Here is a 19,046-nt window from a genome sequence, read left to right as displayed (position 1 = left end):
AGGATTTCCCTTTCAGCCAATCAGGGAGCAGAGCTCTGCTATGCTGACAGCTCTGCTCCGCAGGGTGGGGTGATGGAGATCTGGGAGTCTCCTTATTAAAAAGGGTGCTAAAGTGCTGAAAACGTTTTTAAAAGCCCCCATTGTTTTCAGTGGAAGCTTTCATAAAAAGCTTAAAAAGACTTTAAAAGCCTTCTTTGAGTTCAATGGGAGCGTTTTTAAGTGTTTTTATACGCTTTCCCGGTTTTACCCTGCAGTTTAATTCTTTAAACGTTGCAAGCAACGTTTAAGATAAAGCTCAGAAACGTGCCCGAAGGAAACGTCCTGGTGTAGATTAGCCCATTGGAATGCATGGGGACTTCAAACATGGGCTTTCAAAAGCCTCGGGTTAAACGCTGGGGAAACAGTCCGTGTAGACTAAGCCTAAGGTTTGTGACAGGTTTATTTTAATGCTGAACTCAAACATTAGGATTAATAAATAAACACAGCTTCATATTCGTTGTTTACATTTAAATTTATTGTTAATAATACCAGCAGTGCAAGTACCTGATATTGCCATCATTATCATATCATATTGCAGTCCCTGCAAAGATCAGACTGGGAGTGAATGAAAGAAGCCAGTAACTTATGCTACAATGTTGTGTGCTATTAATATCCTGAAGAGGTGCTGCTTTTCTTTTCACTGTCAAGTAACTGGGAAAGATACAAGAACTCTTTTGCCTAAAAGTATGTGAGCTCAAGCAGACTTCTTGGTCTAATGAATATAGCATGTATGAAGCATGTGTTTAAAAACTGTATATATAATACATTTTACAAGGAGTGTACCTTAGAACAGGAAGTGTATTACTGGAAGGATTAACGTGCAAATAATGAGTTACCACATCTAAAGACTAAAGCAATATATTTTGCTTCTCAGATTTACATATACTTTAACAGCAGCAAGGAAAATCAGGATTCCCTTTCTCCACTGGGGCTGTGTTGTGTGATGGAGCTGTGTAAATCTCGTAACTAAATGGTAAGAAATACAGATTCTGTGACAATTAACACAGCTCCAGCGTATGAATTTCATCTTTGTATTTAGCTGTTTGTCTTGTTTATTTTTCTCACCTATCAGTGAAGATCATTGGTTGCTTTGGGTCAGCCTAATCATATAATAAATCAGACATTTTTATGTTTTATCTTGTTTGCTGGGTTACATTTGGTCTCTCTAATTATTGGATGTTTTGTCGCGTGAGAAGCTAAATAATGACTTTCTACCAAAGTCCACACATTCTGAAACCATGAAAAAGCTTACAAGACATCTTTTGAAAACTTTCAAAAGCTAATTTTGATATATCAGCTATTTGCAAAAGAGAAATAAGAAAAGCTAGCGAAACTAAGAATTAGAAACACAATGTTCTGTTCAGTTTTTTATTTTGTAAAGCAGGTTTTCGTTTAGGTCTAACGTTTTCTAATGCTGTAGTGAAACACAATTATTGACCACAAAAAAAGAAAAGAAAGTACCATTTGCAATAACTGCCTCATGTCAGCTACATCTGCCGCAGTCTTTTTTATTTTGTGAAACCCTAGGGCAGTTTAAATTTGGGCTGAAACAGAGAGTAAACATTTACATTTCAGCAGCGGCAGTTCCTTACTTGATAGCCATAACCAAATTGTCTTCAAGGTCATTGAAATGGCAAACGGCAGTGTAAAAATAGATTGTTTAGATAGACTGATTAATTTAGCATAAATGGTAAATTAAAGGGCTGTTTTATTTACGTAGTACATTCATACTGAAAACAGAAATACTTGGAATATAATGAAGGATGTTGTGCACTTCCATTATTCGTGACATCATCATTTAAAGAAAACTTTAAGACTTAAAGCTGAACTCCAGACATGTATAAAATACATTTTTACAGCTCTGTATTCATCAGTGTAGGCCAAAAATGTATTTCTTTTTAATAGTAAGCAGTTTAGGTACCTGAATTTGATCTGGCATTAGTGCCTTGTAGTCCTTATATAACAGAGCTCAGTTAAATGCAGGAAGAGACCGGACAAGGAACCGTTGGTCATGTGTGCAGAAGTGTATGATGCTTGCTGCAAGGAGAAGTCACAATGACAACTGGGGGAGCATTTGTTTTTAATGGTGCAGCTATGTTTTAATCGACTCTAAGGCTTAGATGGTTATAGAGGAGGATAATACAGATTTGAATATACTAATTCCTACACCTTTTTGCAGTATGTCCTCATTCTGCATGTACTGGAAATATCTATTTCTTGTGCATTTACAGCTGTATGTAGTATAATTTAACCATCTGATAATTTTAAAAAAATGCTATTGTTTCTACACTAAGTTAACTGTCAGCCCAATATTTTGTTTTAAGTTTAACACTGGAAATGGGAGCTTTACCTTACAAAGGAATGTAAAGTTTTGTGTATAATTTTTTTGTGTAACTGCATCTTTCCTGAACTCCAGGTTAGGGTGCTTTGTGCTTTCAGTGGCAAAGTTTGGGGTTATATTGTCTTTAACAGCACTGTTGATTATGAATATTATCTGCATAAATATGGATATTATATCACCCTATCAATGCACATATGTATTCAATAAATGAATATTGATGCACAATAATAGTCATTCAAACAGTTTATTTGTTTAAGAAACAAGTTGAAACATAAAATGCACAGCAATATTGGTTGATTTAGGTATAAGAACGTCAATCAACAAAATACACAGTAAATGAAAATAAGGTTGTTAGTAAGTAAACCCCTATGGTAATCATCTTTATGGGAACTGTATCAGTTTCCTGGCATCTGTTTGATGGTCTGTTTGTCCATTGTCCCTTGTGTGAAGTGGCTGGACAAAAAGAAACTTCACAAACATTCCCATGCATATACACATACATTATATATACGTATATATATCTATAAACAATCTTGGTGTGCAACAGCTCCTTTTCCTGGAAAAGAAATAGAACTTTATCCTTGCCTATAAGGGGCTACCCGGTTGTTTTCTAGAAGCTTGGGTGGTGCATCCTTGTTCATTTGGCATGTACTTTCATCCTTTATTAAGTTACTTTCCTGCCCACTGATGCAGGGCCGTTAGTTTTCCAGTAGTTTAGTTTTTAGTTGGGTTTGGTAGTATTGCTGATGAAATAAACACAAAGTAATGTTTCCAGCTTTTGAATTCTGCTGTTAAATTAGTAAAACAATTTACTAATCCTTAATTTTTCTTGTGAGTCTCTAGTTGGAAATGCAGACTCTTGCTGCCCATTCTTTTGAAAGTGTATTAATTCTTCTTGTAAACTTTAATAGTGAAAAAGGTGAGGGGGGATGCATTTTTCTTTGGACTGGTCAAGCATGAATAATTGGAATGGATTCTATGTCCTGCAAATTTATAAACTAAGTAATAGGGAAAACTGAATAATGTTATTATTTTTTTTTATGTTTAAATTATAACTGCAATGATGGTGATTTAGGTGATCAACAATCGGTGTCCTGTTTGTACACTCAAGACCTAACACCCCGTAGGCTACTCTTCTATTGTGGTTCCCGCATTTTATAGAAGATTACTACTCTATGCAGTTTCTTTTCTGCTGACAAAGTAACTAATCTGTATTTACATATGTTTTAGTTGATACTAATCCTGTTTAATTAATCTTGGCAGGGGTATAAAAAATTTCAACAAAAAGGTAGTTCTCACTATCACTGAAAGCTTTGTTTGGACTTGCTGGTACAGAAACCTGTCTTACCAATATTGTTTTTTTGGTGAGGTTTTACCTTGGCATCAAGTCATCAGTGAAACTGAAAACAGTGTCTGCCCCTGAAGGCGTGTATGACTTCAAATCAATGTACTTTTCACAACACACTGTATATTCACATAATTTATGTATTTCTGGGAGGTGATGCTCTCTTTACAAAGGTCTTTTATTAGTTTATAGGCAAAGCTACTGTAACAGTTGGAACGTTTTTTTCTTAAAGTTGAATGCCAGACATATAAAAATGAGACAAGGCCTATTTTTGGGCAGTTGTTAATTTTTTACATACGGGCACTGCGTAGGTTAAATGCTAGTTTTTCCAGGGGTATAAAACTACTTAGTTTCTCACTGGCCCCAGCAACCATTGCTCTCCTCTGCTGTTGGACAGTCTAGGATGTGACTGGATCCCCATCGTCCTCCTTTGCATAGCTGGAGTCCTAGTCCTACATTGTACATAAAAATGTCAGAGATCAAAGTGTGAGCCATTTGATAAGTATTTGCACCTATTCCTTCACTCACTTTACCCTTCCCTGGCCACATAAGCATTAAACCCATGCAGTTTTGGGGCAACCCAGTGCATAGGTAAATTCAGCAACATTTATCTTGTTTTTTTCAGTCAGAGAGATAGCCTGAAGGCAAACCACTTCTGCTGTTTTCATAGGAATCATACTACCTTTGAAGCTATAACATCACAGCTACAAATATATGGTGTAATGTTGTATTTGGTAGGTCCTGATCTATAATAAAATAATCCACAATAAAAACTGAGCTCTGTCGGGAAGAGACAAATTTATTTCTAGCCTTCAAGTTAGAGTTTTGGTGAATCCATGCCTACTGTAATTTGATTTTAATTTTATGAGCTGACCAAGCCTAACTGGTGCTCGTTGTTTTTAGTTTCTTCAAACTGTGCACTTAGAAGTGCACTTCAGTTGTAAAGAGTAAGCAGTTGTTGATTAGTCCACTTCTTTTTTTACATATATCTGAAAACGCTAGTGACTTTAGTGTTATAACCTTATAGCAGATCATCACTTTCTCCAACCACCAAATCTGGCACCAATAATTAGTTCACAGTCTGAGTCTGTAGAGCCATTTGTTCTTAATCAAATATTTTTGTCACAAAACAGCTAAAACACTCAATACCATTAGCACACTTTGCCTTTAGCACCTTTGTTTTAATTCTTTAGTAAAACATATGACATCATTTTCAATTTTATCCTCTTGTGAAATAAATCATAAAATGTTAGAATTTCAAATAACATGTCATCAACAAGTTTTCTCAACAAGCTGGAGGTCAGCCAGATAATTGTAAAACACATACTGGAATGTATTGTTTTCAGTTTACTATCTTGGGCACAGACAACTAGAAAATGTAATAGAACATTGCATTTATTAGAACAACTGGATGACATCCAAGTAAAACACAAGCTCCTCAAGATGCTTCATGTGGTTGGCCATGGGTGGGAAAATGTAACTTCAATTGAATTTTTATTTTTCAAATACATCTTATACAAGTCTGTGGTTTAGTGTATTGCCATTTTCAGAAATCGTAGACACCTTTTCCAGGTTAGTTAGTCTCAGTTGATTATGCCCCCTAGATCACTAAGTGATTCTTTTTGAACATGAAACAATACCGCTCTTTCATCTTTGTCCATTATGCAGCTTATGAGATCAATTTTATTCTTGTCCTGTAATTGTTCACCTCAATTAGAAACGGTCCTTGTTAAAACTGCTGAAACTCTGCATAGCTATATTTTGTATTCAGCAAATTGTTTGAAAGCTTAACTGTTTTTGGTTTAATGTATTAGAGTGAAATTGCACTTTTACTTAATTTTCTTATTTTGCGCCACCCTACTCTGACCTAACCTTTTTCACCCTCCTTGTCCACTATAGCTTTTTTACCAATATCTGAACAGTGCAATCTGGCATTTGTTTACATTTCACTCTTTCCCACATCATCTGCTTTACAGCTCCATAGACTTGTATAGTGCTTGTCTTCCTCCTTGGGAAACGGTACAAAGACGTCAATGGGGCTGTACTACATGGGTTTGGGCAAGGGCGACTGAATGTAAATAGGTTTGGGCAAGAGCAGGAACATATAAACAGACTCTGGAATGCAGTTCTCATATCTCAGCATGGGACTATGGATTGCATCTATTATTTAAATTAGTTATACACTTCTTGGAGATCTGATTTGGTAGTGTATTATTATTGTTGTTATGGCTATAAAATATCGATATTGGCCAAGGCAACATTAAGGGCTGCCATACCTATTTGCTAAATATTTAAATCTATAATGTACAGTTTTTACATTGACTATGTTTTTTTGGACTATTGTAACTATTTTAAAACTGTTAGTCATGGGTTGGAGTTGGAATTCATTTTGGTTATTTACAAATCAATTTTTTGGATGACATGATCTGATAAGGCGATTTCATTAAGGATAACTATTAACTAACATAATTAAAAAATAAAATGTATAATTTTAAACAATTAGATCCAGTTTTGTGTTTGTTTAAAATTATTCAGATATGATGTGATTCCATGTTCTAAACTTGTAATTTTATATTATATTGTACAGCAATTAACTCTCTGTTTCTGTTATCATTTACATCCCTTACTCGTTTTCCCCTTTTTAGTTTCCATTATCGCTATTCAAGCCAAGTGTTTTGTACTTTCCCCCCTTTGTTTCCTTATATTACTTGTAACCCTCCATCCCCATTAAAACGTATAAATAAACAATGTTTTAAAGAATTAGATATGTATCAATTAGAACACTTATTAAACACTTTTTTTTAACATTGCAGGATGGGGAAGGATAGGATAGGTGACGCAGAACTTCAGCAGCCCTTTCTTCGTATATCATAATTTGAGGGATGTGGTGATGTTCATATAGACAATGTTTGCAGCTATAGGAATAAGGAAGAACATTTGAAATATAATTGACATTCTGAGCATATGATTCTACTCAACTATTTAAAGGTTCAGCAGTCTTCTATTTAGAAGTTCACATCCTTTAGAATTCTCTTTAATTTTTTGTTGCCTTAAGAAAGACAGTGAAAGTGCAAGTAAAATGTACCGCTGTACAAAAGAAACCTAAAAAAATGTGCTAAGATATGATTTTCACAAACTGTGATGTGTGAAAACAAAACACAGCGCTAGCTTGATGGGTTGAGTACCTAAAATTATTTGTAGGGCAGTTTTTAAATATTGCCATACACATAAGATGTTTGTAGCCTGATCCTAACAAAACTTTTAGGATCAGTTAAACAATGAGTTCCACCTTGGGTTACCACAAGCTCAGGATTATTCAATAATCAGTTGTTACTAGAGATTTTGCCAAAGCTGTGGGGTAAAAGAAGATTCAATGTTTTTAACCAATATCAATCTGTTCCCTAATGCCCAGTGTTACTTAAACATTATACAATATTGATACATTTAGATTATTACAGTTAGGCTATGTATATAACCTCTCTATAAGAACCATATGGGAACTCTATAGGAACCATATATGATTTTAGTTAATGTCAAAGTAAAGTCAGCATTATCTTACTATCAGCAGAGAATGAGTTAAGAAAAAAATCCTGGAAGCACTTTATGGGCTTTTTATAATTGATCTTGTCAGGCTATTAGATCAAGGCCTTTCATCATTGTTTGGGGCTGTAAACTTTTCCTATAGTGAATTCTGGAGCATGTATGGTAGCTGCTGCTTTTCTTCATCCTATTATTTACCACTATTCTGAAAGTAAAGAACTGGAGATGAAAACACCGGTGGGTGACGAGCATTATATGGTGCCTCATTGTACTCTTTCTACACTTTGAACACACATTTACCAGATTAATATATAATGCACTGGACTGCACAGTTGTGGAGGGCATCATTAGGGTAAATCTGCAGTTTTAAGGAATAAGTTAGTATTGGGGTTTTAGATTAAAAATTAGGCTATGATAAAAATTAGGGGTTAGAGGGTTGAGTTGAAGGTCTGGGCTTCACTACATCTGTAATGGTGTGAAGTAAATGATTCTGAACCCTACCATACATTCAGCAACCATGGCACCAATTAAATCTCTGTCAGGTTTTTATTTGTGCTTGTGCCCCTTCTGGAGAGATGCACCCTCTCTGTATTTTACAGATGCTTAAAATATTCATTGCATTATGCATTTTTTTCTGTAAGTAGAATACAGAAAATGTGCTAGTGGACTTTTTTTTTGGCATAAGAGACATACAAATTCTCCCCTAATCTGCATACGAGCTGCCAACCCCCGCCCAGAACCTTAAGTTCCCCTTTTGCCTAGGTTCACACATTAGTGACCAGCACATGGGGCTTTGGTTTGGGATGAAGCAGTTATATTACATTGTGCTTTTGTTTGCCTAAAAAGCCCAAGGCTACGTACACACGTGCAATAACTATCATTGGAAAACAAACTATTATGCACGATTATTTTCAACGTGCAATACGTGAATCGTATTGTGCACAATTCTATACATGCTGTAACGATATGATCGTTCAAATATAATCCACCAATAATGTACACTCACTAGATACGATTGTTTGAACTATGCAGGAAGTGACGTGTACAGGAGAAAGTGTACTGCAGAATAATCCACGATCAGTGAATGACCGTAAACACAATAGATAGTGAACAATCGTCGCCCAATCAGATCCGCTGGGACGGTCGTTCATCTCCATGGACATTGCTCGTTCATTGGCCAGTCCTTGTGCACTTTTTTTGTTAATTATCGAACGAACGGTCGTTAGTCGTTTGTTTCCAATGGTAATTTTTGCACATGTGTGCTTTCAAATAATTTCTGCCTGCTCCTTATTGTCTCTGTACCCAAGGATGTAAGGGGAAAGTTCAGCAGTGATATAAATATCATATATTGCATTCACAGTTGTTTTTGAAGGTGCTTGTTCTTCTAATATATAATTGTCTTGTTATTGCTTTACGGTTGCTCTTTACTTTCAGGAATCATGATGGCGTAATGTGGAAAATATCTCCACTGGAGTCATCCAGAAGTGCAGTCATCATTTAATATTTACATAATCTGCTTTTGATGCGGTTACTTTTTTGGGGAGGGAGGGAGCATTTACAGATTTTGTTTGAAGGCAGAAGCCAACTGTGGCATTTGCCTTCTTCACATTAAAGAAGGCCTAGTGAAAGTTAGTGTGTCTAATGATGTCATGTAATCAATGATTTATTTTCATTTCAAATTGTAAAAGCTTTCTTGTGACTGGCTGGCCATCTAGTTCCTGTGCAGTAGTTTTCATGTTTCACTTTGGGGATTTTTACAGGGTTCCTATCTCATGTAATCCAATCAGGTGTTTTTTTTACAGCAAGTGACACTTTCTCTGCTGGTGCCTCACTCTCTTATGGAAATATTTGACTTTCCTTTCTGACCAAACAAAATAACTGCCTGTTGCATAAATTACGCAAAGGGAGATCGGGTTTTGTTGTTCATACATACCCAATTCTCCAATGCAATGTGGCAAAAAATATACCCCTAATAAGGACCTAACAATAAAAGTGACAGCCCAGAAGGCACTCGCATGGTACACAAAGACTGTTTTAATACATAAGAGAAAATCTTGTTGTAAATACAGAAAACTTAATAGGTTAGGGTTAATGTACACCTTTAAAAAAAGGAAATATGTAAAGGAGTTTGCAAGGAGAGACACAATGCTTAAAAAATTGACACTGATCAATCAAAACATTAAAACCACCTGTCTAATATTGTGATGTCGCCTCTGCTGTCAAAACAGCTCACATCTCACACATGTCACAGCCCAATATATATCACCCCTATACAGTTGCTATTGTAATATGATAATTAGCGTTTTTAACTTCATCTAAGTGTTTTGACAATTAGGTGTATATTAGCCCTTGGAAAAAGAAAACTTTCACATTGTATACACTTTGATGTCAGTTTCCCAAAACGTTTAACTGATCAGCCAGATCCCATATGGGTATATTACCAGGTTTTCATACAATATTTTTTTAGTAAAAGCTATTTTGGTTGATCTGCGTGGGGTTGACAATAGCTTGAGATTTTGGCCATATTTTAGGAACTTTGGTTGTAAAATCTCAATGCATGGCTTTGCATTGTCTGCGGCTTTGGTAGGTTTGTGCCGTTGTGCCATCATGCCTTGCTGTCCAAACTGAGCAAAAGATAAGCAACCTGAGCTGGGCAGGTGAGAAGGCTGTGGAACATACAGGCATCACTAAAACAGAGAGAAACCGCTAGATGCCTGCTAGACCTACCCAGCCACCAACATGGTCAACTTCCACAGCTCCAACCCTGGAACCAAGCCAAGCCTTAGTAGGCAATGGCAAGTGCTGGTACTAGTGATAGATACAAGTTGAAGAACATCCTGGGAAGATGGCAGCTGAAGGCAGTGCAATGACCCCATCATTACTTCATGCATGGCATATGGGCCACTGTGTTTGGATTTCACATGCCAACAGGAAGAAAAGGCATCTTAATATGATCCTGGTTTTATGAGTCACATCAGTACCTTGATGTGATCAGGCAGCCCAGAACAGTGTACTGATGGTATGTGACATCAAAGTGTAGTAAAAAATGTAAAAAAAAAAAAAAAAAAACAAGGATGACTTGATGTACCCAGATTAAGAAAGAGGTAGAGACTGTTCAATGATCTCATTCTGGTGTTCAGAATTTTTTGACCTTTTGTCCAAAAAAAAGAAAGAGCAAGAAATGTCCATTTTGATGCAATAACCCATTTTGTTTTTTTTACTCATGTTTACAACCTTCTTTTCCTAAAAAAAAAGTTGCGTCTTTGGAAAATTAAAGCAAAACCAAAACCAAATAATAATTTGCAAATCATTTAAACCCTATATTTATACCTATGGCTGAAAATAAAGTACAAAAACATTTTAAAACAACTGAGAGATTATATAATGGAAAATGATGAATTTGATGGCAGTAGTGAATTAAAAAAAAATTCAGATCAGTGGATCATCTTACAAGAAATTATGTTAAATAAATGGCAGTATTCCAACAGTTCAGAATAAACATGGTTTGCTATTAAAAGAGAAGCACAGAGGGGTTGAGCCCCAAAAGTAGATATGAGGAAGGAATAGCAGACTGTGCAAAAAGCAGCAACAATTTAAAAATAGCATTCCTCAAAGTTAAACTGGGAACATTTTGGAGATTTCAATAAAGATGATAATATAAAAATGAGGAGAATCTGGAGAAATCTTTGTGTGCAGTGCAGAAAGACCATCATTAGATGTTTGTGAGTCCTCGGGTGGCACTGCTTTAAAAACACACAATTCTGTAGTGGTACTCACTGGACTTAGAAACACTTACAAAAAACATTATCTATGAAGTTTATTGCTGCATCCACAATCCATATATATACAGAAATATAGCTACTTTCTTTTGGCCTGAGCCTATTTAAGATGAGACAAGGTAGAAAACGGTCCTGTGGTCTAAAAATTCAAATTTGAGAAAGGAAAAAAAAATGTTTTTGGAAATCGGGGCCCCTTCGTTCTCTGTGCTAAAGAGAAGGACAGGACTCCTGGTGTGTTTACACTGCAATTAAAAACTTTTCCTTTGTTGTTTTTGTACACAAAAAATCATTGCAGGGGATCCAAGTCCTGCATAGCATGGCATCCTGGTAAAAGAGTCCAGGTGCTAAACTAGCTTGCCACAGTATAGACCTGCCACCCATTGATAACTTTTGGCTAATCATACCAAAAAATTACAACATAATACGTTTAAGGCAACTGAAATATGTAATCGACCAAAAATTGTGACAACCTTCTTTACGTTAAAAAAAAAAAAAAAATGGATAAACTTGCCAACTGTCCTAACCTATTGGAGTCCTGCTGCTGTGGCTTGTAAACAGAATACACCTGTACATAAGACCAATAATGCAAACAAGTTAGTTGCAGATTGCTGTATGTCCATGACTTCATGCGGCACGTATATAAGAATATTTACCAGTTGTGGCTTTGTTTCATACAGAGATAAACTCGAATCTCTTTTTTAGGTAATATCACCAATTGATCAGTCAATTTGTGTGTGGTTTGGGAGGAAGAGCTGATTTTGAAAGGAAGATATGTTTTTATTTAGTTAAGTTTTTTAAATGTACTACCTATTTGCAGATTGGAGATTAATTAAACAAAATGTGATTATTTAATCTTTAGAAAAGAGGCCTTCAGCATACAAACAGTATTTTTAAAGCTTAACTCTGGGGTAATCAACGGGTAATACAAGAGACATATATTTGTTGATATTCGGTGTGCTTTGTTCAGTTTTATAGATTTGTAAAGTAATTCACTGTGAAACTTTCCACTGTGCAATAGCTTCCTGTGATAAGTCACTGCCACTCTCTCTCCTTGTGCAAAATGACAAATCTTGAATCCACCACCTTCCTGTCGGCTCCCAGTGGTGGGTGGGTTGGCCTGTAGGGTCTGTTTTCTGCTCAAGTTATGTGCAGCACAGTAGTGATGTTTGTTCCACTAATAGATTGGTTTGTAAAGGCACACGGTACACACATGTATTGTATGGTACACACATAAAGTATTGAAGACCTGATGGGGGTTCTAACGGTTTCAGACTTTACCTAAACACACAAACAAGATGTTTTGACAGAAGTCCTGTTTTGTATACTGCATGTAAACATGTTTCTCTAATCTGTTTGGAACATTAACTTGATTTATTTATTTACTTGTTTGTTTGTTTTAGATAAATTTGACCAATTTTGGGCCATAAACCGAAAACTTATGGAGTGTTCCACAGAAGAAGGGGGATTTCGTTACATACCTTTTCGAATATACCTGGTAATGTCTAAAACAAAATTCAAGATGTATAATTGGTCACTCAAAATTACTGTGGGAGAAAGGCTTTGATGGAAACTGCTATTTTCCTTTTCCTCTATACTGTGTAATATTCAAACCAGCTTTGGTTTCTTGTACAATGTTTCAAGAGCCAAGGAGACCACCAGGAGGTTCCTTCTGTTAACACAAGGTCATTGGTTGTAAAATGTTTGTTTAATATCAAACTTTCACTAGGCCTGCAAATACTGCTCATACAGAAGTTAGCGATGGATAAGACAATGCTCTCACAACAGGAGAAATGTTACCTGTTAAATTTAAGTTGTTACTAAATATTAAAATAGAAATGCATCCAAATAGTGTTACTTTTATCAAAGCTAAACTTAACCGAACCAAAATATCACTTGGTGATCAACTATCAAATCAGAGAAGATCACTTTGGAAAGGATACCGATCCCTATCTATTAGGAAATAAGTTCCAATCTGGAGGGGTTGCAGGCTGCATACAGCCTGGTATAGGTAACGTCTAAACATGACTTTGAGACTTAATGACTGAAAGAAAGCAAAGCAAAAAGCTAAAAGGAAAGGCTGTTAAATAGTGTTGATCAGTGGGGACAGGCTTTGACGATGCTTGTAATCAGACAGGAAGTTGGGTCATCTGCTGCAGCTTCTAAAGCATTATGTTTGAAAAATAGTACACCGATAGTACAATAGTACGATAGTACCAATAGTACAATAGATAAATCCGACGAGGAGAAACATTCTATACAAGTGTGGAAGAAGAAAGGCTGCAATATAGCTTTAATTTGCTGCCACTTTGATCTGCTTAAAATTGCAGAACTGTGTTGCTGCAGACAGAAATAAATAAATTAATTTTTTTCTGGCTTATCAATAATTTAAATTATTTAAATTAATATATTATCTGTGTCAAATAGTGCTTGTTTGAATGGTCTCACTTTGGATTGTGTGACCGTAACCTCTCTGCTGTATGTGCGGTCCCTGAACAAACTTTAGTGTGTTCCTTTGGCAAGGGGTTGTGGACTTTAGATATAACATTGACAGAAATGCTTAATGTCAAAATAACTACTCATTGTGAAACTAATGATTAATTGGTAACGGAAATTACAACTATTACCATGAATGTTGCCTGATGCTTAAGCAGTTGTCACATTGCGTTATTATGCCTTAAAAATATTATTTCCTAATAATGAGTGTGTATATTCGGTGTTTTGTGCACAGTATAACCACTTGATATAAGCTCTGTCTAGTTACTATGGTAGATATAAGGGAATTATTATTAGTGACCCTCCGTAGGACTCTGTAGTAGGAGTACCACATTAATTTTATATGTAATTCATAAAATGCAGGCCAAAGTTTGGAACTTGCAGTATCTTGCATGTTTGATGTGTAATGCCCACATTCCTGTGTTCTGTATACTTGTGTACTATAGTGATGATATGGAAGATAAAGAATATTACCTGGATAAGTTAGTACTGCTTTTATTTATCATCATCATTTTACCTGGATACCTCATTCCTCATACTTAGGAATGAGGTAGACCTAAAAGAGGTAATGTGACTTAAAAAACCTACTGCTAATATCTGGGTGTCCGATACCACAGGTCACCTTCAGAGGGATCATAGCTGTATCAGCACTTCAAAATATTAGGCAGGAGGTTTTAAAGTTTTGGCTAATTTTTATGTATTCTCTAGGAATTCAAACTCTATTACATACTGTCTTTTTACAGTTTTTAAATTTTTACCCATTGTTTTGTACATTTACCCAGTGTTCTCCCTAGATCTTTTTAGCCGGGTGCACCAGCCTGGACTTTTCAGTGCCCAACCAGCTGTTCTTGGGTGGTTACTGAAAAGTTGGGTCCCAACACAGGGGCTGTCACCTGCCTACAGCTTCTTCCCACCCAGATTTTAAACATTAAAGAGAAAATACTGATTTCTCTAAATAGAAATATGACTTTAAGGAGGTCCTCTTTTGTTATAGAGAACAAGAAAAGGGACATACCAATAAGACTTTAAGAGGCCCTCTCTTGTGGTTGTGGTGTGGAAGGTTTAGTAGAGTTTTTACTGTGTCCCCTCAGGGATACATCTCCACTCTGTCCTGATGACCATAATCACATTGATTGAAAGTGATGGCGGATGAAATGTAAGAAATCTACCCACTGGGACAAGGCCACGCTGGCACACACACGCTTTTCTAAGCCAAAGTTTACTTTTTTTTTTTGCCCTAATAACTAATATTGCACATATGTAGATTGTACATACTGTTATACTGCCCACCCGTCTGATGCAGTAAGGCTTTTATACCTGAAGAGGGCATCACTGCACTGCTTGTATTCCCATAAATGCAACAGATGTGCTTGGACATGTGCTTTTCAAAACATTCCCTAACAAACTTAGTTTTTCTCGTTAATAGGTTATATGTGTTGCCATACAGTGTGTTTTTTTTTTTTTTTGGATGGTTTTGATTTTAAAATACAGTAAAAAACACTGACGTGTAGGAATGAAAGATGGGGTTATTTGCATCCCCAGGTGTGAAAATGTGCATCTTTCAGTTCTAATGGTATTAGGTGATGAAATTTTATTCATTGTTTATTATCACTACATAGTTTCATTGTTTAGTAGTTTTCTCAGTATTGGTCCAGGTGTGTGTGGAGTTGTCTGTGGTCTAGTGAAGAGCAGAGAATGAAAAATAATATGGAGCTGGAGAGAAAAACAAACTTGAGATAGCAAGGACACAGTGAGAGTTTTAAATATTTATTAGTAACTTCAAAACAAATATGAGTATGCTGTGTAATAAATATATCAAAGACAAAGAAAATATAGTGGAAGCAGTCAGTCATTGCCATGTTTTATTAGCTGTTTAGATGAGCATCCTGTGGTTTGGGACTTCACATGATGCCCCCCAATTGAATATTTGGATCTCCATCAGATAAGAAATTATTTCATTCATTTGTTTCATACTTTACGGGTAAAGTATGTAAAATTGTGGGTAAGCAAGCAATACCAATTGCCCTAATAATTCTAAACTCTGCTTCTTGCCTTTCTTTGAAATAATTTGACGTGATCACTTCTTACGTCCTGACTTTTTCTAGTAGTTCCCTCTGTGTATTTATATATAAGGGCTTAACTTTGTCTGCTACATCTGTAAGTGACAGATGGTATTCCATTATTTTTCTTTCCCAAAAGACACACTTTCCTTCAGCCTACTAATAAAGAATATTGTAGTTTAGGAAAATGATTAAGCAGGTATTTAAACTTTTTCGGTATTCATGTACCGAAAACTACCCTAGCACACTGATACCAGCAGTGATGGCAGTCTACTTGTTTTTATGATGCTGTGATAGAAAACCCTTTACAGGATAAACAGATACAATTCAGTGACTTTCCCTGGAAAAACCTAAAAATATTATTTAAATATATGATATCACATTGGTATTTATTGTCATGATTAATCTTTTATTTTATTGTTTGCTATTGCTGTGTGTCTAATAACTATTCATTTTCTTTTGACTGATATTGAAGCTTTTTTACATTTTTTAAATGTGGTTCAGTTTTACTGTTTTTTTTTTTTTAATGGTTTTTAGATAGCTGAAGTGTTTTCACAATTCAGTTCTTTCAGTAGACCTAATGTACACGGTGAGGAAGGCTAAGAGAGAACTGTGAAATATAGACTATTAGATAGCATGAGAAAAATGTCGTTTTAGCAGAATTTTGGTATAGGGCATGGTGGTGTCTGCTGGTCTAACCTATATTATAATTTAAACTATGTAAATCATGCTGGTCCCGCATTTCTAAGCTATTTCACTAAAATGAACTTCTACCACCTCCAGTAAAATAGGACTATGAGTCATATGAGAAGGGAACAGTCATGTCATGAATCAAAACATATTGCCAACCAAAGAGATTTATTAGAGGAAGCAACATTTCATTTAGATATATTTGACATCAGCTAAATAACACAACCAGTTCGATTTAAAACTCTTTAAGATTTTCACTTTTAAGTTACATTTAGGTAATTATGTATAACAGCAGGGAAAAATTAGACTTACTCACAAAAAGGGTCTAAGGTCCAAATATAAATAAAACAAGGACCCTTAAAGTATTAATAGCACCACCCTATTGTGTCCCCTTAACAAAGCAAACAACACATGCCTGCACATGAGACCCATCTAGCCCAAATATTGTCTGCAAGGGCATGCTGCACCGATCAAAGGAAACACAGCAGTAAGCAGCTGCAAACAGCAGTTTGTATAGAAAACGTTTGTTTCCCTGTGATGATAACAACCAAAGGCAGCATCCCACTCAAAAAGATAATCCTACATTTTTTTTAAAACGGGGTTCCTTTGAGCAAGTCTAAATCCTTGACTCTCTCTTTTCCTTCAAGTTTCAAGACTGTCCAGTAGATACTCTCTTTGCCTTTTATATGCAAATGCCATAATCTATTTACTTTTTTGAATCCTAAAAAGCCCTTATGTGGCCAACATGGCAAAAAATCATATCCTGGTAACTTTATAGGGATTCAAAATTGTATTCAAAATTTGATTATTTTTTTTAAGAGAGAAATGAAGAAACTGGATCTTCTAATACTTAAATAATAAAATAAAGGTATGGCTGCCAACCCTTTAGTAGAAATATAGCGAAGTGGAAAAAATGGTTTTTTAAGGCAAATTATATATTTGAGTGCGAAATCCTTATACATCAAACGTGAAATATACTAATAACAATAGTTGTACAATTATAATAAATTCAAGTCTCAGCCCCAGGGTAATGTTTATGGATCTTTTATGAGACTAGGTTCTATGCAGAGTTGTTCCTAGTACTGTATGTTTTGTTTCAGTTCATAGACCTTTAAAGGGATATTTCGCTAGAAAACTTTCTCTAGCTACAGATACAGGGGTCAGGACAAACCACATATTGCGCCTGGGGTGCTTACAATGCTTAAACTTTAACTCATATGGTTTTAAATACCCCTCCCTCTTGTATACTTAATAAGACACCCTCCTTTAGACCATTGATGTCATCATTTATGAAGTTGATCCCCAAACCCTTGACATTCACCCCCCCTAGCATTGGCACTTTTTTTTTTTTTTTTTTTGATAGTGCTAATGTTTTCCCTGCACTGTCCCTAAGCTGATTGAGTAAAAAACTACTTGTTCTGCTTTACGTTAGGTAAATCCTGCCACCATATGACACCTGGGAACCTGTAGGTACTTAGGAATAGAAGCACAAAGGAGGGATAGGATTTGCAGGGTTAAAACGTATCTCTCTAAGACTAAGACTACAGTATACAGGGAATTTCGAAATACAGAACTTGCTGTAATAATGCTGATAACAGACTATATTAAATATGTCCCACTTTGTTTTTAAGCAAAAATAATCATTGCAAGTAAGCTTACGTTTTTTTCTGGCAGCATATTTGACAAAACTTCCACTGATCTATTGCTGAATAAAGTAGCCAAAATCTAATGCTTTGCATGATTGAACATGCTATGTTGGAACTGTAATAATTCTGTTCATTATGCAGCAACGACTCATGTGTTATTGTCCTCTTTATATCCACATCCAGCAACATTTTTTTTTCATCTCAATGAAATGACTTGTGTTAAAAGAGCTTCTTTGACTCGCTGAAATAAATCTTGTTTCTTTAAATAAAACTTTCATTCTATCAGTTTCCAATATTCCCAAATCATTCTGTTTAAAAAATGTAAACTTCCTAACCATTTCTTTTTCTTGCAGAATCCCGAAAGCAGATTCAATATGTTTATACTGGTAATGCAATCAGTTTTCTCAAGTGTTTTTTTTTTTTTTTTGTATGATCCAAACACTGACATTCGAGCAGCAGAAAAAATGTTTAATGACAAAATAGACTAAATGTTTTTCATGCATATTTTACAAACCTTAGAAAAAGAAAGTGGACTATGTTCTTTATTGTTACAAGGAAATTTCAGAAAGATGACTTTGCAGCAACTTTGTAGCTAATTTGTATGTGGCTATAATTGGTAAACTGAAAAATTAGTCAGCATTCAGTATCAAAAAGCACCGTATATGTAATTAGGTTGTCTGAGAATAAACTGTGTATACAGGTAGTAACAAAAAAAAATAAAAAATGAAATATAATATCATAATCCAGGAAAATGACACATACAGAGATACAAGTCTTTATTATAACAATCATAATTAATAAATTGGATTGTTAGGTTAGATAACGGTCTGCCACATGTTTGATTTTCTTTTTTTTTTCCAAACTGGGGTTATGAACACCAAAGACCTATTGGTCCACATGGAGAGGGCTAGTCCATTTAGGCTGATCCCACAGAAGAGCTATTTTAGCACACATTCTTGAAATCAGATGTTGGTGATAAGAGAAAGGTGTGAAACACACAGTGTATCACAACTTCTATATGGAGCAGTTTGACCACAGAGTTAGATCTGCTTTTGCAGGAAAAGGGGGGGGGGGGGGGCAAAACAGTATTAGGTAGGTGGTTTCAATGTTTTG

The 19,046-nt window shown here is 35.6% G+C and overlaps 1 protein-coding gene across 1 annotated transcript in view; it reads left to right on the top strand.

Annotated features, from left to right (window-relative positions):
* ATG5 (autophagy related 5) overlaps window positions 1–19,046 on the top strand; it is a 77,167-nt gene that overhangs the window by 24,451 nt on the left and 33,670 nt on the right. Inside the window, exon 6 of the mRNA XM_072408711.1 lies at window positions 12,445–12,539. Coding sequence (XP_072264812.1) covers window positions 12,445–12,539 — 95 coding nt within the window. The remainder of the gene's footprint in view (window positions 1–12,444; window positions 12,540–19,046) is intronic.

The sequence above is a fragment of the Pyxicephalus adspersus genome, chromosome 4, assembly GCF_032062135.1.
Source record: "Pyxicephalus adspersus chromosome 4, UCB_Pads_2.0, whole genome shotgun sequence".
In the NCBI taxonomy this organism is placed as follows: domain Eukaryota; kingdom Metazoa; phylum Chordata; class Amphibia; order Anura; family Pyxicephalidae; genus Pyxicephalus; species Pyxicephalus adspersus.
The sequence above is the reverse complement of the archived record's forward strand: the minus strand, read 5'-3'. Positions and strand labels throughout refer to the sequence as shown.